Source organism: Tiliqua scincoides, chromosome 3, assembly GCF_035046505.1.
Source record: "Tiliqua scincoides isolate rTilSci1 chromosome 3, rTilSci1.hap2, whole genome shotgun sequence".
Taxonomy (NCBI): domain Eukaryota; kingdom Metazoa; phylum Chordata; class Lepidosauria; order Squamata; family Scincidae; genus Tiliqua; species Tiliqua scincoides.
The window spans coordinates 115,361,689-115,389,553 of record NC_089823.1 but is presented as its reverse complement, the minus strand read 5'-3'; the positions used below and the strand labels follow the sequence as shown (position 1 = coordinate 115,389,553).

The following is a 27,865-nucleotide window of genomic DNA, read 5'->3' as shown; positions in this document are numbered from 1 at the left end:
CCTCACCTGCTACATGGGACCCTTGGAGATGCACGCAACACAGCAAATGTGGGAGGCAGAGGACAGAACAGTAGGGAGAATGGATGGAAGAAGAAATGGAGGGGTGAAAGCAGCCATGTCTCCTATGGTAACTCGAGATTGAAAGGGCCATGTGGAGTAATATGGATAAGGGGGGAATTGTGTTCCCCCAAATAGGAAAGCATTCACTGAGAAATTAACACAGGAGCATGGAGAAGAAGTGAAGCATAAAACATAAGAACATAAGAAGAGCCCCGCTGGATCAGGCCAAAGGCCCATCTAGTCCTGTATCTCTCTGTGGCCCACCAGATGCTTCAGGGAGCACACAAGACAAGATACAATCTGTGTCCTGTTGCCCTCCCCTGCATCTGGCACTCTGAGGTAGCCTACCTCTAAAACCAGGAACTTGCACATACCTATCATGACTTGTAAACTCCATACTGTTCAAACCTTGGTTCAGCACTAAATCCCTATCAGAACATTAACTACATTTAAAAATTAAACAACAAAATGCTTATCTTCCCCTTTTAATGGCTGAAAATTAAAAGTTCATATGAACATAATCAGCTTATGATGGAGCATTGTAAATAGCAATATAATACCATTTTGTAGCATATTTAATTCCTGGGGAAAAAAAGAATATACAAGAGACAGAATCAGAAGTTGATTCAAAGTCACTGGACATTTCCTTGCTTGCTGTTTGTTTTTTCAGGAGACTTCTGGAGTCAGAGATGCAAACTTCACTCCGGAGAGTAATGATTGCAGAGGGTTAAAGATGTTTTTTCTCCGCAAGCCTACTATTTCATGTGGTTTTCATTCTTCATAATGCAGGGCTACTTTTTCTGTCTTAAATCTCATGTACGTCTGTACCACAATTTCTTCATAAAAGGTCTGAGGGAATGTTGAATAATATGTAAATTTTATGTTGTAATGAATTGGGTCCTAAGATCTTTAAAGGTCAGACACCTGATATAATACATCATGTTCTTTAATATCAAACTACAAAATAACTGTAATAAATTTTGTGGCTGCCGCCACCACACATCCTCACACACTGTTACCCACAAGGAAGCACCAGAGGGAATATCTCATTTTTCAAAACATGCAGGGAAAACTGGCATGTGTACAAGAAACTTTGAAAGTGTGGCTAAGGTTAAGGCTGGCTCAGGAAATGTATAATGGCTGTGGATAATCTGTAAACATTGTGAGGTTTGCCTTCAAGAGATGCACAGCACTACGGACAAGCCAGCCAACCCCTCTACAGCCACAAACTTATAATTCTGCAAGCAGCAACTGTAATATTATCTAAAACAGAGTGGCCGAAGAAAAGGAGGAATGGGATGTGGGCAGGTGGGCCAGAGGAAGGAGGCTGAGAAAGCAGTGGACCTCAGAAAGAGGTCAAAGAGAAGATAGTAGAAGGGCAATTTATATTCAATGTCTGAAGAGTCATCAAACCATGTCATTCTCTAGATTTAAAAAAATCTATTTTTTGGTATTTTTAAAATACATCAATACTTTCAGAGTGAAATAACATCATCCATATATTCAGCTTTTTTGCAATAATTATTCACCATGGCTTTTTTCTTTCTTTCATTTTTTTAACCAAGGAAATGGTGCTGTACATGCAGGAGATTAAAGAACAAAGAAGAGAATAAATTATGTATGCAAAAAAAAAAATTCAGACATAACCCAGATACAGGCCATTAAAAGAACTCATCTTGAAGAGCTTCTGGTAAGTGTTCATATTTGCATTGTTAAGTCTTCAAACTTTTTACCTTCTGGGAACCCTTTCCCCGAAAAGGGAGAGCGGGAGCAGGGTTGATGCATTTTGTCTCTCGTGCACATGCTTGTAAAAGAACAGGCTTGAACATGCAAGCACAACACATTGCACAGTGTATCCTTTTCACACATTGCAAAGACTGAAGCACATTCTTAATGTTTCATATTGTTGGACAATTACACTTTTCTAGTACATCCAAAGAATGAACAATGTCTTGCCTTTCGAATCAAGACAGGACAGAATATTGCAGAGTTAAGAAATACAGCAGGCATGGCTGAACCTTCAGAAACATGTCATGGCAGGGCAAGGAGGAAGCAAGTTGGGTGATGATCCCTGGAATGAAAATAGGGATGTTACAAACAGGCCTCCTGTTTTCACGTGTTGGGGGCTATTATTTGCATTTGTTGAAAGTGGCAATGAGCAATGCCACCGCTGACATGAGCCACTTCTTAATTTGGTCTGAATGAATGGATTTACACCAGTGCATTTGTTTCCTGAGTGTGTTGTATTAGAATTGGAAACTCTCTGTCCATGTAAAGGGCTAGCCAGGCTCCCCTACCTTGCAAAAGTCAACTGCGAGACCAGAAGTGATTGTGAGGAGCTCCAGATGGATCTCTCCAGACTGGCAGAATGGGCAGCAAAATGGCAGATGCGCTTCAATGCCAGTAAGCGTAAAGTCATGCACATTGGGGCAAAAAATCAAAACTTTAGATATAGGCTGATGGGTTCTGAACTGTCTGTGACAGATCAGGAGAGAGATCTTGGGGTGGTGGTGGACAGGTCGATGAAAGTGTCGACCCAATGTGCGGTGGCAGTAAAGAAGGCCAATTCTATGCTTGGGATCATTAGAAAAGGTATTGAGAACAAAACGGCTGATATTATAATGCCGTTGTACAAATCTATGGTAAGGCCACACCTGGAGTATTGTGTCCAGTTCTGGTCACCGCATCTCAAAAAAGGCATAGTGGAAATGGAAAAGGTGCAAAAGAGAGCAACTAAGATGATTACTGGGCTGGGGCACCTTCCTTGTGAGGAAAGGCTACGGCGTTTGGGCCTCTTCAGCCTAGAAAAAAGGCGCCTGATGGGGGACATGATTGAGACATATAAAATTATGCAGGGAATGGACAGAGTGGATAGAGAGATGCTCTTTACACTCTCACATAACACCAGAACCAGGAGACATCCACTAAAATTGAGTGTTGGGAGAGTTAGAACAGACAAAAGAAAATATTTCTTTACTCAGCGTGTGGTTGGTCTTTGGAACTCCTTGCCACAGGATGTGGCGATGGCATCTGGCCTGGACGCCCTTAAAAAGCAATTGGACAAGCTTCTGGAGGAAAAATCCATTACGGGTTACAAGCCATGATGTGTATGTGCAACCTCCTGATTTTAGAAATGGGCTATGTCAGAATGCCAGATGCAAGGGAGGGCACCAGGTTGCAGGTCTCTTGTTAACTGGTGTGCTCCCTGGGGCATTTGGTGGGCCACTGTGAGATACAGGAAGCTGGACTAGATGGGCCTATGGCCTGATCCAGTGGGGCTGTTCTTATGTTCTTATGTTCTTATAATTAGTTCAACACTGGCACAGCAGTAGCTACAGATGAGATATATTTGGAATTATTTTTATACTTCTTTTCCCCCTGAAACCAGCAATGTAACTAATCTGCATTAAAGGAAGGATGAGCTCTCCATTAGTGTAAAACAGATGTATAATATAGGGTTTGTACTAGAAGGTGATCATTTAATTTTGCCATTTCCTAAAGAAGTCATAATTTATAAATGTTAATGACACAAGGGCGTTAAAGGGTTTTCTCCTGAGAAGGATTAGACTTTATACCAGACTGTATATTTGTTGGACATAGTTAGCTTCTGGTTTTATTATCACACATATTTGATGAGTTTTTAAAGGTGATTTAATTCCTTTTGTGGCAAATGTTTTCCTTTATAGGGAAAATTTGGATTTGCGGTGAACCAGTATCAGACTTTTATTACGCATACATTTCTTAATGCAGTATTAGCATAAGCTAAAGAACCATGTCAGATCATTATGACAAAGCTATAAAAGAACTGTTGTTGTTCCATGCTTTGAGCCCCATAGCTAGCAAACATACTGCACAATCCTATACACATTTACTTGGAAGCAAGTTCTACTGTTTCTAGTGGGACTTACTCCCTAGTAAGTGAATTTATGAATACAACCTTAAGCACACTTATCTGGGAGTAAGCCCTACTGAATAGAGTGGGATATACTTCCAAGTAGACATACATGGGATTGCTAAGGCTGTAAGCCAATACACACTTCCCTGGGAGTAACCTGCATGGAATACAACTAGACCTACTTTTAAGAAAGTAACCTTTTGTGAAAATTAAATAAATTAAAATTCCATAGCCTTATAAAACTCATTCATTGTATCAGCTCAGACATTTTTCATTGCTTCCACATGGCTTTCCACTTCAAAGACAATTTAGGCAAAATGCTCCCAATTAGACCTTTCATGAGAGTAACTACTTGTTTCCAAAGGATTACTATTTTAATCACAGTGGCTATTCACAAACACATTATTTTAGAACTGTCCCAATGAAGTTAATCTGAACTGCTCTGAGTAAAAGGCATCAGAATCATGTTCATGTATTGCTCTACCCAGTGCTTTTTTTGTAAAAAAAATAGGTGCAGGAACTCACAACTTTTTATTTATTTATTTATTTATTTTTAAACCATTTTTATACCGCGCGCATGCACGCACGCACGCACGCACGCACGCACGCACACACACACACACACACACACACACACACACACACACACACACACACGTCCATCCCGTGTGAGCTCCCTGATAGCAAAAGCACTCCTGCCACAGCTGGAGTGAAACACTCCATTTTTTTTAGGTGGGGAGGTGCTCCATTGGGCTATAGGAAACTCTCTCCATTGGGCTAAAGGAAAGCCTATACAGTAGTTAAAGTGTTCAGAACTAATATATAAGGTCTTCAGCCCAGCTGGTGGCCATCAGTGCCTCAAGTGTTAGTTCCAAACACTTTGAGTCTAAGAGCTCTGCTGGCTCAGTGGCTAAACTGTAGATCTGTGAAGCCAGAGGCTTGGGGTTCAAATCCCACTGAGAAATAATATTGTTGTTTTTTGTTTTTTTTAGGTGGGAAGGTGCTCCATGGCTGCAAAATATAAAGGTTGGTTGCTAGTTGCCAAAAGGGGGGCCAGTTGAGGCTGCAAAACTCCTCAAAGTTCAGTCCCAGGCAGGCTCTTTTTTGAACTTTTTTTTTTTAAAGTCCCAGGTAGGACTTAACCCACAGCCTCCAGCAGGGGGCTCACTCCAGGAGCTTAACTGTGGGTTAAGTCCTAACTGGAACTTAAAAAAAAAAAAAAAAGGTCAAAAAAGAGCCTGCCTGGGACTGAACTTTGAGGAGTTTTGCAGCCTCAACTGGCCCCCCTTTTGGCAACTAGCAACCAACCTTTATATTTTGCAACCATGGAACACCTTCCCACCTTAAAAAAAAAAAAATTATTCCTCAGTGGGATTTGAACCCCTAGCCCCTGGCTCCACAGACCTACAGTTTCACCACTGAGCCACCAGAGCTCTTAGGTTTAAAGTGTTTGGAACTAATACTTGAGGCACTGATAGCCACCAGCTGGGCTGAAGACCTTATATATTTGTTCTGAACACTTTGTCAATAGGCTTTCCTATAGCCCAATGGAGAGAGTGCTGGGCTGTGGAGCACAAGGTTGGAGGTTCAAATCCCTCCCTAGCCAGCAGTGCAGAGTGGGGTGGTGCAGGCAGGGGAAAAAAGGTGGGGGCAGAGAGGAGGGGAAAATAAAGGTGCCGGAATGCCGTTCCGGTGCATTCCATTACAAAAAAAGCCCTGGCTCTACCCAATAAAACAATACTTGGATATAATTCCATTTATTCCCATTAAATAACTCCTACGTCGGAGATTTCTGTCCTAAGTTGGACAGTGGTCCCTGCACCGGCAGAAGTTGTCACAAACATGCCATAAGGCGCTTGTGACACCTGACAAGTAAGCGACACTGATGGACCAGCCTGCACTGTCCCACTGATGCTGCATCCACAGGCCTGGTCACTGGTAAGATAAGGTAAGGTAATGTTTGCACAGGGCAGCAGAGGGGTTTGGTGAGGATGGTGGGGAGGGGATGTTTTGGGGCAGGGGAGGGCAGAACAGGGGTGGATCAAGCTCGGGAGGGGATGGGATTGGGGCAGGTCTCCTCCATATCCACACACCCCCCTGGGCCAGCTGGAATTACACTGGGTTGCTTGCACGTCTGCCATCTAAATTGCTGGCAGAGATCCAAGTTACCCCTAGGGTGTTACTCAGGCTAAGGGGAAAATGTCACCCTGAGGAGACTTCCAGCATGCCCCAAAGTTGCGTTGGATGCAGTGAAGGCCCTGCGGCCCTGCTGCGCCAATGCAGTTTAGGATTGGGCTGCCCATTAAGCGTTATCAGTTTATAAAACTAAAAAATGTGTCTTAACTGAGTTGTGAATCAATCTGTAAATGGTTTCCCCTTAAAGATGTTGTGAAGGTTTAATGCCAATAAAGGTTTACGGATGATGATGATGATGTTGTGAAGGTTTGCAATGCAGCTGCTGTTCCATATTAGCTTCAGACCTTGAGTGAGAAAAACCCAGATTACAGTCTACTGGTACTACGTTGTTGGATATGCAGTGGTCACAACACCATTGACAAAATGTAACATGGCTGTGTTATTTGAAAGTGAAGCCACCCAAGGGCTCTGCCATTTTGCAAGATAGTGCCTCCCAACAGCACTCTTTGGATTTTATTCCACCCACTGCAGTCTCTGAGCATGTATAACAGTGGGAGGGCCATTACTGTGGAAGGAAGCCTCCAGACCTAGCCAAGAATTATGCTGAGTTTCTTAGGGAACTTCATTAGAAACCCTTGGCAAGAGTGGCAAGAGTCCCCTGGGAAAGATACCAGCTTGGCTATGGACACGGGAGACAATGGAACACAAGTAGTGAAGGTCAGGAGGTGGAACAGATGGACCGTAAACAAGAGCAAACCTTACTTAATGGGAAAGACTGCTCTAATGTACTATTTTACCACTGCTGAAAATCTCTATATGGCAAATGCTTTCACTCCTACATTGCTTCAACATGTAACGCATATACTCCTAAAATATTTTTTCAACATTTAGAATTAATTTCAGTTATAGGTTTATCAGTTCCTTGTTATGGTCCAGAACTTGTATTAAATTCTGTGATCCGTAAAACTTTTTTTTTTCTTTTTTGAATGACACATAGTTTAGTTTTTCATTTAGAGGCTATTAAAGTGTTCACAAAAGTTATGTTGGGGGAAAAAATGATTGAAAGCGCTAAAACACTGTATAGAATATAAAATCTTTTCATAGGCTTTTTATGACACATGAAACACAAGTCTTAAAGGTTTAATGTGACTGACTTTTATACAGGGCTTTTTAATTCCTGATTCCAGTTATGGTTCTGCAAATGAACTGTGACATTAAAAAGAACCAGGCTGGAACTGCAGCTCCACTTCTTTGATGGGCCTGAACTGGATTTATAAAGGAGTCACACAACCTGCCACAGTCTGTCCACCTATATACCACAGCATAGATTTGGGCTTTGCTCACTCACAGCCCAACCCAGAGCTCTTTAGTGCCATTAGTACAAGCGTACCACTGGCACAGGGTGTCACTAATGTGTCATAAGACACATCTGTGGCACCCGGAAAGGAGGGGCTGCAGGTGTTGGGCCAGCGCCAGTCAGCACTGAGGCTCCACTCAGAAGGCCGGCCTGTGCTCCAGCAGCACCAGCTCACATCAAGTAGTATTGGGGTGGAGAGAGGAACTGGGATGGGAGGTGGGTCGAACCAGGGAAGCTCTGCTTCGCCAGATCCTGAACGCCATGTTGGGCCAGAAGGTCTGACATGAATTCTGTGCCAGCAAAATAGCTGGAGCAGACTTGAAAAGCCCCATTGTGGGGCTTGGGGCTTTCTCCCCTTTGCCCAAGGACTAAAGTCCCCTTTGCCCAAGGAAACCTCTGGCAGCTCTGCCACAGGGCTGCACAATGCAGTGGTAGCCACTTTGGCGCTGCTGCACCCAGCGGCACCGCCGCTTTTAGGATTGTGCTGTCAGGTCGCAAGCCCCATTGACTATAATGAGACTTACTTCTGAGTAGACATACATAGGATTGGGCTCTCAGGTTGACCCAAGAGTCTGTTAAGGAGTGATTGTCTCAGAAGGGCTGTGGTATTGCGTTTCATTCAGAATTTTCACTTTGTCATATACAGGGCCCACCCCCCATATCTGCAGATCCTATACCTGTGGATTCACTTATCCACAGATTGGGTCCGTGGGCTCTCCCTGTGGCACTTCCGTGGACCTTCTAATGCTGTAAAAGGCATTACAAATGTCACTTCTGGTTTTATGAAAAACATTTTTTGCCTCTAAGGCTCAATCTGAGCCTGGCAGAGGCTATGGAGAGATGTCCACTACCTCTGCTGGGCTCACAGGACCTCAGAGTAGTGCTCGCCTTGCCTCCAGATAGTGGGGTAGACATCCCCTCTTATCTGCAGATTCAGGTATCTGCAGGGGGTTCCAGAATGGAAACAACCTCCCCCCCCCCCCGATATGGGGGCACACCTATATTGATTTTCACTCTATTTTCACTTTGTCATAATGGATTGTGAAGAAAGGATGCAATCCTGCATCCTGTACAAGTGCATCAGGAGAGGGATGGACAATGGACTTATAATAAGCCAATATACTTCTGTACACTTCTGTCATGCCAACTCTTGTAGACACATTGTAGTCTTAGTAGGCCCCTCAGTAAATATATGTCTCTCTGCACTCCACCATAGGTCAGTCAACAGCTAGGTAAGTGAAAATGGCACAGAGGGGGCCTGAATTTCAGGGCCGATGAAGAAACAGACACATTTGCCATGACAGCAGCACAGTGAACACAGATGTGCTTTGGTGGAGTTGTGGGAGGTTTCACTTCCTACTGAGAGGTTGCTCTGCACCAGTTCGGCTTTCAGTGAGGCAGGGTTACAGCCAAAGTTGGTAAGGTTGGAAACAATTGCCTATCAGTGGTTCTCACACTTTTTCCACCGGGACCCACTTTTTAGAAACAGAATCTGTCAGGACCCACCAGAAGTGATATCATGAAAGGAAGTGATATCATCGAGCAAGAAAATTTTAACAATCCTAGGCTGCAATCCTACCCACACATACCCAGGAGTAAGCCCCATTGACCATCATTGTTAAAAGCATATGCAGAGTAGCCTATTAAAAGTATAGATCTGTAATAATTCCCCAAATGCAGTCACATGCCATGGGAGCATCAAGTCTAATACATTAAAAATAACATACTGAAATGAGTGGGGACCCACCTGAAATTGGTTTGCAACCCACCAAGTGGGTCCCGACCCACAGTTTGAGAACCACTGGCCTATATGAAGAAGCTCTGTTGACTTCTGTATACATTCTGCAGTGTTTTGACATTTCAGGTCTTCCCAAAGATCTTAAGATGATGAAGGATACAGATACAGGATGAGATACAGGAAGCTAGACTAGATGGGCCTATGGCCTGATCCAGTGGGGCTGTTCTTATGTAAGGACTTCTATGGGGCTCTCCATAGGATGTTTTTCACAGCATAATTTTGCACTTGGTAATTGTTAAGGACTTGGACAACTTTCTTGGACAGGCTGCTTTTGATGTGGGGAAAATGCATCCTCACAGAGCTCTTCAGTTTAAAGCTAATGCAAACCCCACCTACTCCCAGCCATTTTCTCTCCAAAAAATTCCAGAAAAATGACAAAGGGAACAGTTTGCACTTTTGTAATGTGCCTTTCAGACAGGTGTTTGGAGACACTTTCAAGACAAAAAGAAGTCCTGCCACTACTGCTGCCTTACCTACTCTAGTGGCCATAATGGAGTCCAGCGATGAACAGGGAGTCTTAAGCACTGACCGACATAGATCATAGACCCATCTCCATAGACCCATCTCCAAACTTTAGCCTTGCCTCCTCCCAACCACCCTCCATTGGGGTGGATAGTTTTGTGGAGATGCCACAGAATGACCATGCTGTTGGGGCACTGCCTGTTGTTCTTTGAACTGGACGTGCCTTCTTATTGGGAGATACACACTTTCAAAACAGAAACTCATTGAACACAACACGTGGGCTCTGCGAATCAATGATTCTCATTCTTGCACACACTGATTATCTCCAGACTTATTGCCCTGCTCAGGAGCTACCATTTGTGAATGGAATGAAAGATCCACTCATGCAAGGACCCCTTCTACTTGCAGAAAGACTACTGGTGCACACGCACCTTTTCTTCCATGCCTGAAAGGAGCTTCCACACGTAGAGGAGTAAGTTTGGACACAAGCCATTAAAAGCATACTTTTTCAGGGGCAAGAGTACAATGTGCCTCCAATTTTAATTCAGAAAAAGTGTGCTTCCGCTATCAGAGATATGGTCAAACAAGTTTTGGCAGGACTTCAAAGCCCTACAAATGCCTGCGATATCTGTTTAACCAGAGCCACTAGTGAGACACTAGTGTACACACCAGGGCCTCTGAGAGGAATTTTATCAGGGGGTACAAAGTTTCTTTTGGGTCCCTTCCTAAAGAGGGAGGGGGTGAAACCGAGTTGGGGGGTGTCAGTGGGGGTGGGCAGAACGGCAGCAAAACAGGCAGGGGGAAAGTGGCAACAGACAGAATAGCCTTTGGAGCCCAGGTCTATCAATCTTCCCAGTCTTCCCAATTCTTCAGGTCTAGTGTTGGCAGCTAGATACAGTAATACGGAAAACCAAACACACTCCTAAGTCTCTCTAAATTAGCATCCTTGTATTTAGGCTCCCACTAGAATGGAAAGTATCCTGCGTATACCAAAACTGAGTTCTGCAGCTGCTGTAGCCCCACAGCTGTGTCCCTGAGCTCTTCTACACTCCTTCATGGGAAGCAAATTCACAAGCCAAAGAGTGACTGTAGCAGGTCAGTTTCCTCCCAGATGTGACATTGTTAAGGAATGTACACATTCCTAGGGCTGGTGTGAATGGCTTGGGTAGTAGTTGCCATAATGCACCCACAGTAATGCCCTCAGCATCTCGTGTGGGCAGGGTGTCTGGGTGAGATTGGAAAATGGAAGATCCCAGGAAATTTCTGGGCCCCCTCATTTAGCTCCTGGGCCCCCTTTCTGATCCTGGGCCCGGGTACAAATTACCCCCTTTACCCCTCTCTCCTAGGCCCTGGTACACACCACAGGTGATGACAGCTCTATCATACCACCTTCAACTCTCTGGGAAAGAAAATCAACACCTGCTGTCTCTGCCCTCAGTGTTTAAGCTCTCTCCTCACTAGTAGCTCATCATCTCTGCCTTTGAGACATGGGGAACAACTGAAGTTATGATATATGCAAGGGGCTGATTGAAAAGAGGATCTTGCACTGCCATTAAATGTGCAGAACCAAACTGGGATACTGCCAGAGACCCTATATATAATTTTAGTGCCATGACAAACGATCCTAATGGCCTAATGGCTGGATGTTGCTACTGCTAATGTTGCTCGACTATCTTGGCTTCAGAGAGTATCAATGACTCCTCTTAAAGCCATAGGGTTTCAGATTACAGCCTTTAAACTCAATGTGATCTCTAATGGGAAAGAATGGTGGTTAAAGCAAGTGAAGCCATGCAAGTCAGCAGAAATGGTACAGACCCCTACCCTCTCATTGTAAAAGGGTGAGTAGATAAATTAAATTTAGTCCATAAATAACACACCTGGGATAGTAAGCAACAATGCAAATAACAATCCATTTTTGTTGTTGTTTTTTGTAATTAATTCTAAGCTAAGCCATCATTTGGCCACAATGAGAATGTAAAAAGGGAAAAAAAGAACCATAAATACAGTCATGGGATTTGTATAGAAAATTGCCTCGTAGCATTTTTGCAAAAATGAATGCATATCTAATATTGATCTTGATTTGTGCATGTTAAACTGTGGTTCCTTGGGTAAAAAATATATTGAAGAAGTCAATAATAGGCTGTAATCTCATATGACACTAATAAAATAACACAAATGAAAATTCATGTTGTTTACTTGTCTCCTCCTTAAAAGATTGATACATTTTGTTTGGTGTTTTTTTTTTTTAACCAAAACAAGAGCATTGTGCATGCAAGGCATATTTATAAAACAATTCTGATTGATTTTGGAGTCACTTTTAAAAGAAAGAATTGATCACTGGAATTCTTTCCCAAAATGCACTTTTGCAGTGAGTTCATAATTGCTGTGAATCTCAGTAAAGGGATAGTACCTGGTTTTTGCACTACACATGGGCTGGAGACCAACAAATAGTCTTAAAATACCTTAAATTTGTAAACTTTCTATAACCAAAATATTGTCCTGGTGTTCTTCTCATGGCTCTGGGCACAAGATTGCATAACATCTGTTATTCCAGCCAATCAATATGTAGCCCATAAATAGTGGCCCTTGCCAATGTATGTCAATGGTTCACTGACTTCACAAGAACCACTGCCCACAATGGAGTTTTGCCTTACTGTCCCAAGGACTTCAGGAAACAATTGTCTAAACAAGGGTCAAAAGAGGGGAGAAACGAAGCAATCGGTTTCTGACCTCTTTGACACACTTCCCTTGGGGTAAGACCATCTAAAAATAGTGAGTACAAGAGGGGTTGAGGGTTTGCCACTCAAGCTCCACTACTCAACTGTATCAAGTGGGATGGTTACATGAGAACGACCCAAACATAGGACAAGCCTATGAGTAGGATCCCTTGGAATCAACCATTCTGTAGGGATAGCCATTGAAGCCAATTTTCTTAGGCTCATAGGAGAACATTGAATTGAATGGGGCAGAGGGAGGGCAGATGGGCCCTGGGAGGGGAGGAAGGTTTGGCAGTGCATCTGAATCCTGAACCAGTTGCACCTTCATGGATCATCGAGCTGGTGGAGGTATGAGTAGTCCCATGGCGACTGCTAGTGGTTACCCTGAGGCAGGGAAATTCTGTTCTCTTATCCTGAGGAGGGCTCCAGTGGCCAAAAATCCCCCCATGGGATACAATGAAAGCCTCACCAGTACCACTGCATTGCTGCGCAGGGATTTGGTTAGGACTGGAAGTTTTGAAACTTTGACATTACTGAACACGGAAAGCACAGTTTTCTGTTGTTTCCTTCAAGCCGTTCTGTGGGCAGGAGTAGACATGACTCTAAACATGAGTTTGTTGCCAAAAGGGGCAACCCTCCAGTTTCCTCTTTTCTCCCCATAATGTCTAACTTCTGATATGTGACATCCATGCCATCATCGTTGTGCTTTCCAATACTTCCTTCCAGTGGCAGCCAATAACGTGGAGGAGGAAAGAGAAACACACATAATATCATCACATCTTGCATTTCAGAAGCTAAACGTTAATGGGGAAAATAAAGGGAACTGAACTTGGGATTGTCATTTTTGCAGCAAACAGGCCCTGGAGGCCCACATCGAGTGTCTGCCCCAGGATTCAATTTGCCCTGCACCTTTCAAAGAATTGTCAAAATACACTCTTGGGGAAGCTACAAAGGTATTTAAATCTGGCACCGCTTAAGAAATCTGATCACCTGAATTAACATTCCACCTAATGGAATTCTTTGCGTTTCTTCATTGCCTGAACATCTCTGCTTGTCTCGGGATTCTACGAATTCCAGTCTGGATCAGTCATGTTCATTAAAATTCCCCCACTGTCTATTTCATTATTTGTGCTTCTGACATCTTTCCCCTGAAACAAAGGGGCAGATTGTCTGCTACAAGGGACACCTGCAGGAAGGTGCAGGGCGCACAAAGGCTGGGATTGAAAAGCATCCCCGGTGTAGGCAACAAGCAATTACTTTAGCTCGTGATAGCAGACTGTCAGCCTTAAGCCTGAGACATTCCTCAGGAAGATTAGTCCAAATTATATTTTATTGCGGTGGCCTGCTCGGCTGGCCTAGACTTCATCTAGTTCTTAGCCTAATGGAATTCAATCAAGGGTATTAATATATTGTTTATGACATGTTTGGAGTTCTTGCGTTATCAGCATGGATTCATGAGAGGGGCTTCAAACAGTATCAGATAACAATGAGCTGGGATGCTGGATGTTGTACAGCAAAGGGGATTTGATCATCTTGTTGAACCAGTGGCAGTGCTTAAATTAAACTGTCTGAACAAAGCTTTTGCATGTCAGCCTGTTGAATGGCAAAATGAGAGTGACACACTTCAAAGATCAGAGCGGGAGAGAGCAAGAAAGAGCCCCAGGGTTATGTAACTTCCCGCTGACTACAGGCCACTGAAGCAATACTTATCTTACTCAGTCCATGCAGTAGGAGTGAAACGTACTAACTTGTTCCTTATAGATAGGGACAATATCAATTTAAATGAGATGCACATGTCGTTGGCCTGTAAACATTTGTACCAATGGTCAATTCAGATCTTTGCCAACTGTACTATTTCCTCACATTTCCTCACCTCAGGTAGGGAGCAGGGATAGCCCAACCGTGAGGCAACTTGAAATGGCCATGTGGAGAGAGTACCCTTGGAGGAGTAGTGAATGCATGAGTTCTTTGTCTATAAATCCACCTGGCACTCCACTGGGCGCTTCAATCCTCTTCCAGCTTGCTGGGAACAAGTCAGAAGAGAATTGCAGCGGTGGCAGCCAAGGGGGAAGGAAAAGAAAACAAGTTTCAGTGGTTCCAAATCACTTCTTCCTGCCTACTAGATGCTTACAAATCACCAAGTCGGCATGGACAGGCAATTCAGAGCCTGCACCCTGTTCACATTACTAACAAGGACTACACTGCGCAACCTCCCCACTCCACTCCTGCTTGCAGTGAGCACAAGCTGATTCATAAATACAGGTCAATTCTTCATGTTGCAGTAATCAAGCAATGGACATGCATGCATGACCCAAGCCTTGATGGCTGCAGCTGAATGAGTGAACGGGCTCCACTGTAAGGCCTTGCGGGTGGTGGGACAAGATGAAGGATCACAGTCTTGGGTGCTTCCCAGTGAAAACATTCCTTTCACATATACAGCTAGCATAGCCCTTATAATTTGGCTTGTCCTCTCAGGTCATTGGAGAAGGCCCTTTTACGAGTGCCACCGCCCGGGGAGATGCGTGGGGTGGCGGGAATATGTAGGGCCTTTTCACTTAGTAGCACCAACATTATGGAACTCCCTTCCTCTTCATTTACAAACCGCTCCCTCCCTGGAAACCTTCGTGTGGCCTGAAAACATTTCTTTTTAGACAATCATTCTGAGTTCCTGGCCTTTTTAACATTCTGACTCTTATGGGCTTGGGGCTTTTATAAGATTACTGCTGCTGCTCTCTCTCTTTTTTACAGTATTAATATTTCATTGCTGTTTTTTGTGATGTTTTAATTGTTGAAAGGTTTTTCAATGTAATTGATGTTTTTAATGGTGATTTTATTTTTATTGTATTTCCCCATACTTTTTGTGAGCTGCCTTGGGTCTGTTCTGAGAGAAAGGTGGGGTGGAAATGCAACAGACAGACAGACAGTAGAATGCAGCATCAGCAACCAAAAGAGATAGAGCAGTGGTCTTTAAATGAGGGGTTGCGACTCCAATAAGATTGCAAAGGTTCAGTTGTGGGGTCAAGGCAACTTACAGGAATGAAAAAGTTTGAAGACCACTGGACTAGAGCACCAACAGGTAAAGGGTCAGGTGTCTTGCTGTACTTCTTCAGGTACCGTAAGATTGTGTCCCACGCCTGCTCAGGTTCTTAGCAATTTTGCTAAAATAGCTTTTGCTAGTGCATGGTAACTTTTTCTGCTGTCTCTAATAAGAACACTTGATTACAGTGATTAGTAACCTCTAGGAAGTGTTAGGGGGAAGGGAGTGGCGATGGGGTGGGGGCAGGCAATAGGGTTCCAGGAGGGAGCAGGTTCAGTAGTGGGTCCCCCACCTTACTTACTATAATGGAAGATCAGATCATCAGGTGGATGATGTGGTGTTGACAGTGATCCCATGTTTTGACAGCTGGTTGACAGCTCTGGGAAGGGAAGGGCGGCCATTGGAGACCTACACCTGACCCAGACTTACAGGACCTCAGACCTACAGGACACGGACGGACCAGGACCTATGGGAGAAGGGGACTGCCAGGACTCTGCTGGAGAGGACACAGAGGAGGGACTCTGCTGCAGAACACTGGACTGGACTGTGCTTTGGAGACTGGATTGGACTTGGACTGGAGGCTTTGGACCTTTACCCACTGAGTTAAGTGGAGTTTTGGGGAGGGAAAGCCTCTGGACAAGAGGAAGTTCAGGGAGTGTATGTGTTTGTAGCAATAAATTCTTGTTAATTGCTTGAACCGATAAGGAGTTGTGTTCATTTCTTTGCACACCACAGCTGTTGTTTCTAGAGATAAGGATGTGTTAATTAGCCAAAAAAGTGTCACTGGGAGATGGAACATTTTTGGGATGGGACACTTACTTACTGAGGTTGTGATGAAAAAATGGAAGACGACTGAGTTAGAGTATTTTATTTTGTCATTTTATATTCTTATTACAGTGTTCATGTCTATTACTTGCGTATACGCATTAAGGATTGCAACAATCTTTGGCAACAATAAGTGGTTTTTCCTTAGGCATCTTTTAGTTAGAAATGCTTCTGAAGCCATTTCTGCCCATTACATATACGCAACAGAGACCAAATGTGTACACCTGTGGGCCAGGCAAAAATGGGTTAAATGAGTGTTAATGGTGTGGATGGCTAGTGGATGCTAGCTACTGGGCAGACCTCACATACTTGGTAGATTGGTTGAAGGAAACAATTTGGGAGCTGGAGCATAGCCAGGAAACAAATGGCTGAGTTTTATTACCAGCAGCTGGGAAGGCTCCTGGGTAGGATGAGTCTGCTATCAGACCCAGAACCATTCGGTGGACCTATGCAGGCATGTGCTGACAGCCCTTGGGTTCCATAGGGCCTCAGCCATACCCCAACTGGCTGGTGTGGGTGGTTTGCCTCAAAATTCACTTAGGAAAATCTAGTGACACTAAATTTTCCTGAGTAAACTTTGAGGCAAACCCAATTCCTGCAGCAGTCAATAGGGTTCTCCCAGCAAATAAGATACTCCAGCACTGGTGGGACCTTCTCAACTGCTTGGTGTGTACTAGGAGAGGAAGAGTGGGAGGAATTGTCCACTCACCCCTGCTACCAAGCACTTTTGGTTTCCTCCTGACCTGTCTATCCAGTAAGTATCAAGGAAAACTAGGGCAGTGTGAACCAGTGGGGGTGTGCACTTGTGCCCCTTAGTGGCTCAAGCTCAAGGCCACTGGAAGCTGGTGCTGACTCTAATGCTAATGCATGCTGTTGCTTTTAGGGAAACAGACCAAACTTTAAAGGTTAGATTAGGGTCTTCTGGATGCTCCTCTGTTCCACCATGTTTAGTTAATACATTTATAAATCAAGTGTTTACAAAAGAAAATCCTGTAAGAACCTAGTACTCTGTGTCACAAGGGATCAGATCCTCTTAAAGTCTGGCACTGCAATTTCTCAATGCCCTGTTGGAAAGGCTGTGGCTTACCACATGCTTGGCATACAAAAATGCAATCTGTGGCAGCATCTTCACATAGGGCAGATAGATTTGTCTCAATCCAATGGTCTGACTCACTACAAAGCAGCTTCCTAAGATTAGGGGGGTACAAAACATTATTTTTAATTTTCACATTTTTATACCACCCTTCTTCTAAGGCCCTCAGGGTGGTGTACATAGTTCCTTCCCTCCCTTTGACCTCACAACAACCTGTGAGGTAGGTTACACTGAGAGATAGTGACTGGCCCAAGAGTCACCCGGAGAGCGTTGTTGTTGAGCAGGGACTTGAACCTGGGTCTTCCAAATCTAAGTCCAACTCGAGAACCACGACATCATCCTGGCTGCAAAAATTTGTTCTTCTCATATACATTTGTGTTTTGCTTGTATAACAACAACAACAACAACAACAACAACAGGTATTTATATACCGCCTTTCTTGGTCTTTATTCAAAACTTTATTGAATACTTCTGTTGCTACAGCCTTTAGTTTTCACAACATAGTAAACCAGAACCCTACTGATCTCTTGCCACTATATAGGTGTGCAAACACACACCTGCAAAAGGGGAGAAGAGAGAGGAAAAAAGTAGTGCCTGGAAGATCTTGATCTCTGTGCATATGTTCATACTGCTTACTACAGGAAGAAAGCATTGCTAGGATCAAAAAGACCAGTGCAATATGCTAACTTGCTTTCAAATGTTATAAGCACATCAGTGGCGGCTTTTTATGTAAAGCAGAATCTGTAAAGATACCCAAAAAGGAGCTGAAGTAATCCACCTTGGAGGTGTCAGAAGTATTACATGGATTAACATTTCAGCTGTGGCTCAAGAAAACGTTATCCTCAACACAGCTGTTTCTCATGAAAGACAAAAGGGAGCAGTAAGAATAGCATGCAAATAATAAATGGACCATTAAGTATTTCAAGACTATGGCAGTGATGCCCAAAATATACATGAGAATTGCAGAAGTATGCCTTGGAAAATTAAGAAAGCAGCTTGGATGCATCTGCAGTATATAGCTCTAAGCCCACTGCAGTGGGGAAGTCTCATGCAGCAGTGATTCTCTCCCTGCCACTGCCTCTTCTTTCTGCCAATATATAGGCATCCTTCTGATCAAGGATGTATGAGGATTTCCTGACAGCCCATGCTTTAGCTGATAGATGCAAAGAAATCTGGGATGGATCATCTATGCCCAGAAGCTGCAGTTCCATCTCTTAGCTCTGAGGAACAGGCAAAAGAGGAAGCTGAGAAACAGGCAGATATATTTACTGAGAAAGGTGGCTAACAGCCCATTGTTCAGGAAACTTTGGATACTACTTGATGAAGGTTTTCTCCAATTCTGTGGAAGTAGGCTGAAAAGAGCTGCCCCGGATATCACTCAAAGTATGTACTCATTTTTACCTTGGCTTGTTTTCCTTGCAGTACAGCAGACCTGCACAACTTGTGTCCCATCATGTTGAATGCAGTCCATCCAGGTATCCTTTGTGGCCAAGTGTTTATTGTAGCACTTGGCTGACTGATCCAATGCCTCTTAGGTGAAGTTTGCCATTTATCCAGAATGTAACCATACTGTCCAGAATGATATCCCCCTGGCCAGCTGCCAGAACAGGTGGATGCAAAACAATATAATGTTGTTATAAATGCTAGGGCTTTCATGGCCAGTACTTGTGACAGTGAAATGAACAAATGGTCAGGCTGATAGGCTGCAGTTGAATAAAGCTGTTCACACTTTAATGGTGTAGCGTCATCCTCTAAAAAATGCCTACTAAAGTGTTTGGCGAAACGTTAGGTGTGAACAGCTTTATTCCACTACGGCCTATCAGCTCGAACATTGTTCATTTCAAATGTAACAAAGAGTTGTGTTCAGTGTTCTCCTAGGTATTTTCCTACTTTTTGTAATATACATTTTTTTTAAAATGGTACTGTCAAGACAGCATTCTGCACATGCTCAGAAGAAAGTGAGGTGCTGAGAGGCCAGAATTTGTTTTGAAAACAAAAGGTGGTAACCCTCATTCTATGGAGATTCAAGTACAGTACTGTCAAGTATAGGCAGTACTGTCCTACTGATGTCAGTGGAGCTACTAAGTATTCAGTCTTAGCTGGATCAGGCCCTGTATTTATTAGTTTTTGTGAGCATAGTTTTGCTAACAAGCATATAACAGGATTAGCTGTTACAGAATATTCTTGAATCCACTAAAAATGAGAAACACAGATTCCACAATAAAATTAAAATCCTATAGTATTATTCACACACAGCAAGTGCATTTCATAAAAAACAAAACAAAAAAATTCAGAAACCAAATAGCTGGTTGCCAGTGTTTGACTGCCACCTGGTGAAATAACACAGTCAATACTATCTCTCAATGAAGCTGTATATTTAATAAATGTGTAATCAAACTATTCTCTTCCAAGTTTTTGGCCTAAAATAAAGAGTTTTGGGGAATGCTGAAGTTGCCAACTTTTGATATAAAATATACTTGCTTTTTCTCAAGACTGGGGAGCAGAGCCACCAAGGAGATACCCTCGTGGAATATGGCAGTTCATGGGCTGAGACAGGGTGGAGGTGCTATATTAATTCATGCCAACAGAAAGTTCACTAAAAAATCAAAAGTTGATGCTTAGCAAATATATCTATCCCTTTCCAATATTATAGAGACATTTGTCACATTTTTGCAAATCTGATACCAAGTATTTATAAGTACTGATCTTGGTATATTTCACTATTTATTTTGGTCTATCATATTTTGTTCTCCCCCCCCCCCATGCTTGGGGGGGGGGGGGAGAGGCAGTTGGTACTGGTTGAGTAGTTTGGATGTACTTTTCTTAGGCTCCAGCCTGTGTCTGCGTGGAGTGCTCTGCTATGAGGGGATCAACAGGACAGAGCATGGATGGTGATGGGGCAGGTGGAATCAACCATGGAGGCCCCTGCTTCATACTTTATTTATTTGGGTTATGGCACAAAAAATCTTTAAAGACCACCATCTTAGTGAACCATGTCAGCAATGTATAGATGCCCACAGGGAACATATAGAGCACTTTGTCCAATTCACTAACAAGTCAATTAACTGAGTGAAGCAACTATTTCTGTGTACCCCATATGCAGTACTGTATATGTATGATATAGTGTATGTGTGAATTATAGCATAATAAATTTGGTACTGTAAAGTGTGTGCACGATTTCTTGAGATGCCCAGTATACAAATAGCCTGGCTGTAGGATATGGGTTGTCTGCTCCACCCCATAACACATTTGTATGTGCAGGGCTCAATCTAGAAGATGTTGACGCAGATGCATCTTTTTACTTGCAGCAGAGACCAGAGGGGTGAGAAGCAAAGATGACCCACTGACAGGACTGAATTAAAAGTGGCTACAACTTTATTATTTACAGCTTTTTTTAAAAGTTGTATTACATGGGGCAGGAAAACTCCAGTGTTGCTGATAGCCTGACAGCAAAATTGTGTTTTGAAAGAAAACACAGGAGGAATAATGGCTTCATATAGAGAATGTAAACTGCTCAAGCTCCCAGCATCACTGCCCTGGGCAGGTGTAGTAGCTACTAGTCTCCATAGTGAATTTGATGATTATTCCAGATTCCTGAGATCTCTTAAAGGGGTTTGCCCATGGGACTCTGAAAGAAGTTTACCCTCCTTTTACTATCAACTATGGTAACTGCCCATCATCCAACCAGCAGTTGCAACAGAGAGAACCCTTAAATTGGCTACTTTAAGAAGAAGCAGAAGAGGAGTAGTTTGCTACAAGAAAGTCAAAAACCAATTTACTGGAAAAAAAGGGGGGGGGGGCAAATTTCCTTCCTGGCCATGTAAACCAGAAGCCGACATAGCATCAAAAGGTTAAACCCCAACACTGAAACTATTGTTGGACAGGAAGGATGGCAAAATACTGTGTCTTTACACCTGGGTAAAATTCTTATTTATCTTCCAGACACAGAGCAGAGATATCTCTAGGCTGCCCTCAGTTACTTCATCCCAGCTAAAAAGCACTGAGAAACCTCTGGCCTGTAAATGCAACCAGCCACTTCATCCCCTCCCTGTCCAAGCAAAGTACAAATGTGGCCCCCAAGAATGAAGATCTCTACGCCCTATGATTAGTTTTGCTCCAGTTCAATTAGTCATTCACTCTACTCCATGTCCATTATTTCTTCCAGTTCCTAGTGTTTCAGGCTACTGTCTTATTTTCCCATTTGTAGGCCCCATGATTTCTGACTGTCCTTCTTGTGCAATCCCTTTTCCCGGTTCTGCTGATCTTGAACGCTGAAGTTTCTTCGAAATCGCCTCTTACCTCATTAGTTTCTTTTTCCCTCTCCACCACCATTTCTCCACATTCTCTTCATGTCTCTCTTCCTTGTTCCATTTCCTCCTCTGTACCATTCCATCAGCCTGCTTGTCTCTGAACTCCCTTAGCATCCTTAGGGCCCAATCCTATCCAGCACAGGAACACCTGTAACAATGGAAGCCACTGTATCCTATGCTGGATTTGAGCAGCTGGAGGTCTCCTCGGAGTAAGGAGACATTAATCCCCTTAAACCCCAAAATGCTCAATGGGGCTTTTGAGCTGTGCCAGCTATTAAGCTGGTGCAGATTCAAGAAGCCCCGTGTCAGGCTTTTGAGCCTAGGAGGGGGGATAGGATTCGGCAGTTCTGCCCTCCCCCATCCAGACATGTCCGCTCTCCACTCTCCTGCCACCCTCTCCATGACCCTTGTCTTGGCTCTGCTGGTGCTTGGGGGTCCAACAGCAGCATCAACGGGGCCATTTTACTTTTTACAAAGCCCGGGTATGACATCACTTCCAGGGCATCATTTTAAACTCAGCACCGAGCTACACAATCATTAGCTATGCCACTGGGGGGCAGAGTGAAGAGCAAGAACTGAACCTGGCAGAACCACTAGAAAACAAGTTGCTCAAACTGAAGGGCAGGCCTGACAAAGTCATGTGGCACTGCATTGCCCTCTGAGTCCCCTGATGGGGTGTGCTAGCTGAGGGTTGAACTGTAACAATGGATTATGTTAAATAGGGTTGGATTATGTTGAAGAGTTGGATTGAGGGTCGTACTATACAATGTGATCGGATACAATGGAGGAAAGAGTGCCTATACCTTTAACCATTGTATAGAGAGGCGATTTTGGCAGGTGCAGCTTTTTAAACCCTTACAAGTTGAGCTGCATCTGCCAAAATTCCCTCTTCTATATAATGGTTACAAGTACAGGCACTCTATCCTCCATTGTATCTGGTCACCCTGGTTCTATAGCAGGGGTCTCCAAACTTTTTGGCCAGAAGGCCACATCAGTAGTAGTAGTAGTAGTAGTAGTAGTAGTAGTAACTTTATTGTCATTGTGCTACAGCACAACGAAATTTATGCACCTTTGAGATAAAAGCATAAATATATACTACAATTCCAACCATCACACTCTACACACTCACCCACACATTCTATACAACATGCATCATAATATAAAAACAGTGTAACAGACCATAATGCCCAGGAGCATCGTAACAACTATATCGCCTTATTCAACGTAATTATGGCTGTGGGATAAAAATTGTTCAGGAATCGTGTGGTGCGTGCTCTAATAGTTCTGTACAGTCCTCCTCACAGATGCTGCTTACTCTTTTGGTGCTGCAAATGTGCTTTATGGCACATTTGTGACACCCAGCACCAGCACTTCAGGAACAGTGATGGTGCTGGGGCAGCACTGTGTTGAATTGCCCGTTCTGGAACCTCATGCCAGTCAAGGTTTTAATTGCAGTTAAACAAACAACTTTACAATACCTCACTGAAGCTGAACTGCACATTATTTAGTTCTGTGAGCAACTGAGCATTCTGAGTCATCCAACTAGCTCAGTCCAAATTAAAGTCTTTATGTCATAAGCAGAATATAGTATAGAGATGTGTTGTACCCTGCACATTCTAAAAGTCAAGGCACAAGTTTTAAAATCTCATTAAGAAAACACTTTTGTTAGACATTAATGATTTAAAGATGCCATCAATCAGATTTCACAGCTATAAAATTAATAATTTTAAAGAAAGCATATTTTATCACTAAGTGCATTAACATGTTCTTGTGATTATCATTACCACTACAGTTCACACATGTTCTATCCCTGATTTATGTGCACTCTTCTCAGTGACATTAAATGAACATTCCACAGGGAAACTGATCACCCTAACTCCAGAAATAAAAAAGTAATTTGATCTTTCCCAACTGATAACTGCTTCTAATGCCTTGGTATAATAATGTTCTATTATTTTTACTGTGTATAAAGGCAAGTAAGAAAAAAAAAGCAAGTAAGAAAAATAACAGTAATAAATACATGGCATGATCCAGTCACAATTAAACACTTTATTCCATTGAAATCAGTTGCATCTAAATGTTAAGTATGTAACTCTACCACTGAAATCAATGGAAATAGAAGTGTTAAACTTTGGCTGAATGGTCCTAATACTGCACAGTGGTACTCCAGTTCAGTGACCTTCCAAAGATACCTTCATTATATGCGCAGTGTGAATTAACAAACTTTCCCCCACCAGCAGCATTCCTTCACTGTATTTCAAATTGCTTTTTAAGTTTTACAGTACAGGCGTACCCCTGTATCTACGGATCTAGCATCCATGATTTCAGTTATCTGTGGTTCCACAGATACTGGGAGAAAGTAAAGGAAAAAGCCAAATATAGCCTGCCTACCTTTGCACAGCGAAACTGCTGCATTTTGAGGATTGCAGGCAGTCTTCCGAGCTGTCTGCAGCCACTTCCTGTTCACACTAAGGATCCTCCCTTCTCTCAATGCACTGAGTGAAGGGAGAAGCATTGCATGTCCAGAACTTTTTTGGAAGCTTGGAAAACTTAGAAGCAAGCTTGGAAGACTGCCTGCAGCCCTTAAAATGCAGCAGTTTTACTGCACAAAGATAGGCAGAACTTTTTTTGGCTTTTCCCCTTACCTTCCCTACATTTTAAAGGTCATTCCTGATATCTGCAAGGAATCCGGAACAGATGGATACAGGGTATATCTGTATTGCTTGTTGCATCTCTTGTTCTGCAGCTTAAAAAAATAATAAAAAGTACTGAAGCAGCAAACAATATTTTTAATTACAAACACAGAATTTATACAATATGTGAAATATTTAAACTTCAAATTATACTATGAGTGAAAAAATTTATACTTTCTGCTATGTTGCATCTGTTAAAAAAGTAATTCAATTATAACCTAACTCCTTCATTCAACACTCAGCTATGCAATGTAAAGTCAGCACATTTTAACAGCAGTACATCATATGGTTACTGAGAGTATGAAACAGTTAAAAGACTACCAAAAAAATTAGGACTTGTACCTACATAATGCATAATTACAGTATTTCCAAAACATCATGCCCATTAAAAACATGATCTGAAGTATTGGTTAATAAGTATTTTTAAATTCTTTACACACCTTTCCATTATGTTTGTTTTTCAGTGAAAATTTCAGAAGAGCTTGAAAACCAACACACACGTTAATAGTGTTCTATTGCCCTAAATAACAGGCAAGCTTCAAATCATTTTCTAGTTTCCCATGTCTCACCGTAGCTCTATCAGAAGTTCTTCTGTCACAGTGTCAGCTTGTCATGTTTTCAGCTGTCTAAAAAAAGTAACATGATTATAATGGAATGTTGAGAAAGATATTTAAACATATTCCTACTCAGTTTTCCTCTCACTATTTTAGGAAACTCGACATGGATAACAGAATAAAAATAGAATGCATTAAAGCAAAAATACTACAATAATATAAATTAGTCCTCAAAGGCCTACATATTCACATGGTGCTTGAAGCATACTGTCATAAAGTAACACAGGCTTCCCTAGGGAGAGCACCCAGAGTGCTGGCACCAGAAGTGCTCAGTTCCCAAGCCTCAGTTGGCATCCAACTAAGGTCCATAGGAGGACCTTAAATGTCGAACAAACTATAACGAAAGGGATATATGGGAGAAGACAATTCTCATTAGCCAGGTTCCATACCATTTAGGTAAGAAAAGTAAGAATCAGCATTTTTAGTCTGGAAATAAATAGGTAATCAATGCAGATAAACAGCTAACCAATGCAGATGAAACAGGACTAGAGTTCTAAACTCCAAGCAACCCATCTCCTATGGCACTGTTTTGAATCAGTTTAAGTTTCTGGACACTTGTCAAGGGCAGTCCCTCAATGAGGACATTATAGTAATTGTGAAGTTATTAAAGTATACATGATAATTGGTAAAATTTATGGGAATTCTAGCTATATAAAGTGATGGGGTTTTTTTTTTTTCTTCCAGATACTGAAGAAGTTGGTACAGATAGAATAACTGATTGTCCACAACCAAGTGTGACAGATGATCAGCTGGCCAAGTAGGCCAGTTCTATCTGTCAGTAAAGGAATCCTGAACTCAATCTACAAATTCTTTCTTAACTCTCAGACAAATTAGCAGTGCAGTGAGACTGCTGCTCCTAATCCAGAGGACAAGGTTATGCCAATGCTAAGATGTTAGAATCAAGGGCACACCTTCCTATTCCACCAAACTGTTTATTGGTGTTTGGGGTAGCAAACTACAAATTATTCTATTTTTAAAAGTCAAAATTTGAAAAATGCTCAAAGATTAACTAAGTTAAAATTCTGAAAACTAAGGAAGTGCATGCAATTTAAGTGCATGGGTATTTTCATGTACTTTATGTGATGAGAGCTCTGAAAGGATTCTGCTGGATTTATGGTTTACATAAAGGTTCCTTACCTTTAGGGTTTCTGTAGCCTTGCGCAGCTCCTTAATTACAGCAGACAATGCCTCTGGGTTTATTCCTTGCTCACAAAGCCGTACACAGATTGACAAGGTTTCCATATCCAAGCCAGTGTTTAATATTCTTGATATCTCGAGTAGAACTGCAGAAATATTTTTAAATGAAAGCAGGGTGTTTAAGTTGGACCAAGAAAATTTGTTCTTTTCATTATAGTAAGTGAGAAGTATGATTTCACTATCACCTGTCAAATATCAGATGCAAGTACAGTATACTCTTGGTATACTGGCATCCACAGATTTGACTGATCACAGATGCCATAGATGGGGGGGAGGAGCCACTGCCAGTTTGCTCATCAAACTGGAAGTAGCTTTATGAGGACCTCTGAGGCCCATGGTGGTCTTGGCATGCCTCAGAAAGCCACTTCCAGTTAGCTCCTCTTTTATTTAGCAAAGGGAGAGTAACTGCTCCGCCTCACCCCAGCAGTGTCTTTCTTAGTGGCTGTTTGCTGGTGAGCCCCTTTGAGACAGAAACCACTGGTTACTTGATTTTCTCTGTAAACCCCTTTGTGAACTTTTTTGCAAAGGGGTATATAAATACTGCTGCTATTGTTATTATTGTGGTTGTTAACAACAACACTACTGCACTGTCAATAGGAAACCCCTTTGTTAACTTTTTTGAAAAGTGGCATATAAATACTGTTATTGTTACTATTATTAACAACAGCACTGTCAATAGGAATAATAATTTGGCACCTTCTCTGGGGCTCGTCGTCTTTAGATCAGTGTTTTACCAGAGAACATGTGGCGTGGTGGCTCAGCAGTTAAAGTCACTGGACTACTGGCTGGCAGATTGGCAGCCCAGGAGTTGGAGACCCCAGTGCTGCGGAACAGGGCGAGCTCCTTTTCCTTCCCTCAGCTCCTGCCAACCTGGCAGTTTGAAAGCATGTGAACGCAAGTAGATCAACAGGTACTGCTTCGGTGGGAAGGTGTTCCATGCGCTTCGGTGTTTAGTTTCCCAAAGGAAGGGAACTCTGCACATGCTCAAAGTGATGACATGCATGGGCGTGCATGCGTGCGTGAGGCCTTAAGTGATTGCAGTGGGAGAAATGAAGGCATGTAAACAGGGGCATGTGGAGGGGTGGGGAGGCAGGTGAGTCAGAGCATCCCCACCGGAGTCCTTTGAAAAGCACCGCCACCAGGGGAGGTGTGCAAGCACTGTCAACATATGTGCAACGCTTGCGCACCTCCCCGGTGGCGGCGCTTTTCGAAGGACTCCGGTGGGGAGGCTCTGCCTCATCTGCCTCCCCACTCCCCCATACGCCCCGGTACTTAACAGCAGGCAGGCACTCAGCAGCTCCACTGCCCCCACTGGGGCTGGAAGGCCCCCACCAAGCCAAGCAAGGCCTCCCCTGCCTGCAGCCTCCCTAGCCGCCCCCCACGGACCCCCCACCCTGCTGCTGGGGGGGGCCACTGCCACCCACCGTCCATGGTCTCCCTCACAGCGTTCAAACCGGCCGCGGAGTTCGCCATGACAGAGACGGGCAGAAGCCCAGCACCGCCTCCTGAGTGTATCTACTGTGCCGCCTCCCGAGGCAACGTCCCGGATGCAGAAACGGCCTAAGCCCCACCCCGCAAGCTAAAAACTACACCTGAGGCGGGGGTTTCACAAGCACTTCCGGTAATGCCGAGCTAGTTGTCGATAGCTCTCACCATGGAGACACCGGAACT

The 27,865-nt window shown here is 43.2% G+C and overlaps 1 protein-coding gene across 2 annotated transcripts; it reads right to left on the bottom strand.

Moving 5' to 3' along the window:
• Positions 1-589: 589 nt before the first annotated feature.
• Positions 590-27,739, bottom strand: MZT1 (mitotic spindle organizing protein 1). 2 transcript variants are annotated; one of them, XR_010794139.1, is made up of 5 exons: positions 27,619-27,739; positions 26,135-26,280; positions 24,824-25,009; positions 2,017-2,131; positions 590-909 (listed from the first exon to the last, which is right to left on the bottom strand). XR_010794139.1 is itself a non-coding variant. In XM_066621745.1 (3 exons), the coding sequence occupies exons 1-3, from the start codon at positions 27,665-27,667 to the stop codon at positions 24,986-24,988; spliced, it is 219 nt and encodes a 72-aa protein (XP_066477842.1). In that variant the 5' UTR covers positions 27,668-27,739; the 3' UTR covers positions 24,460-24,985. The 2 variants fall into 2 exon arrangements, 1 of the variants encoding a protein (XP_066477842.1); XM_066621745.1 differs by lacking the exons at positions 590-909; positions 2,017-2,131 and having other exon boundaries at positions 24,460-25,009.
• Between the last annotated feature and the right edge of the window lie 126 nt (positions 27,740-27,865).

What these genes read in the sequence shown, in the direction of transcription:
- MZT1 (XM_066621745.1), bottom strand. Translation starts at nt 27,667, where the DNA reads ATGGCGAACTCCGCGGCCGGTTTGAACGCTGTGAGGGAGACCATGGAC. An exon ending in TGTGAGGGAGACCATGGACG is followed by an intron (nt 26,281 to 27,618) that starts GTGGGTGGCAGT and finishes ATATTTCTGCAG; the next exon opens with TTCTACTCGAGATATCAAGA. An exon ending in AGGCTACAGAAACCCTAAAG is followed by an intron (nt 25,010 to 26,134) that starts GTAAGGAACCTT and finishes TACTTTTTTTAG; the next exon opens with ACAGCTGAAAACATGACAAG.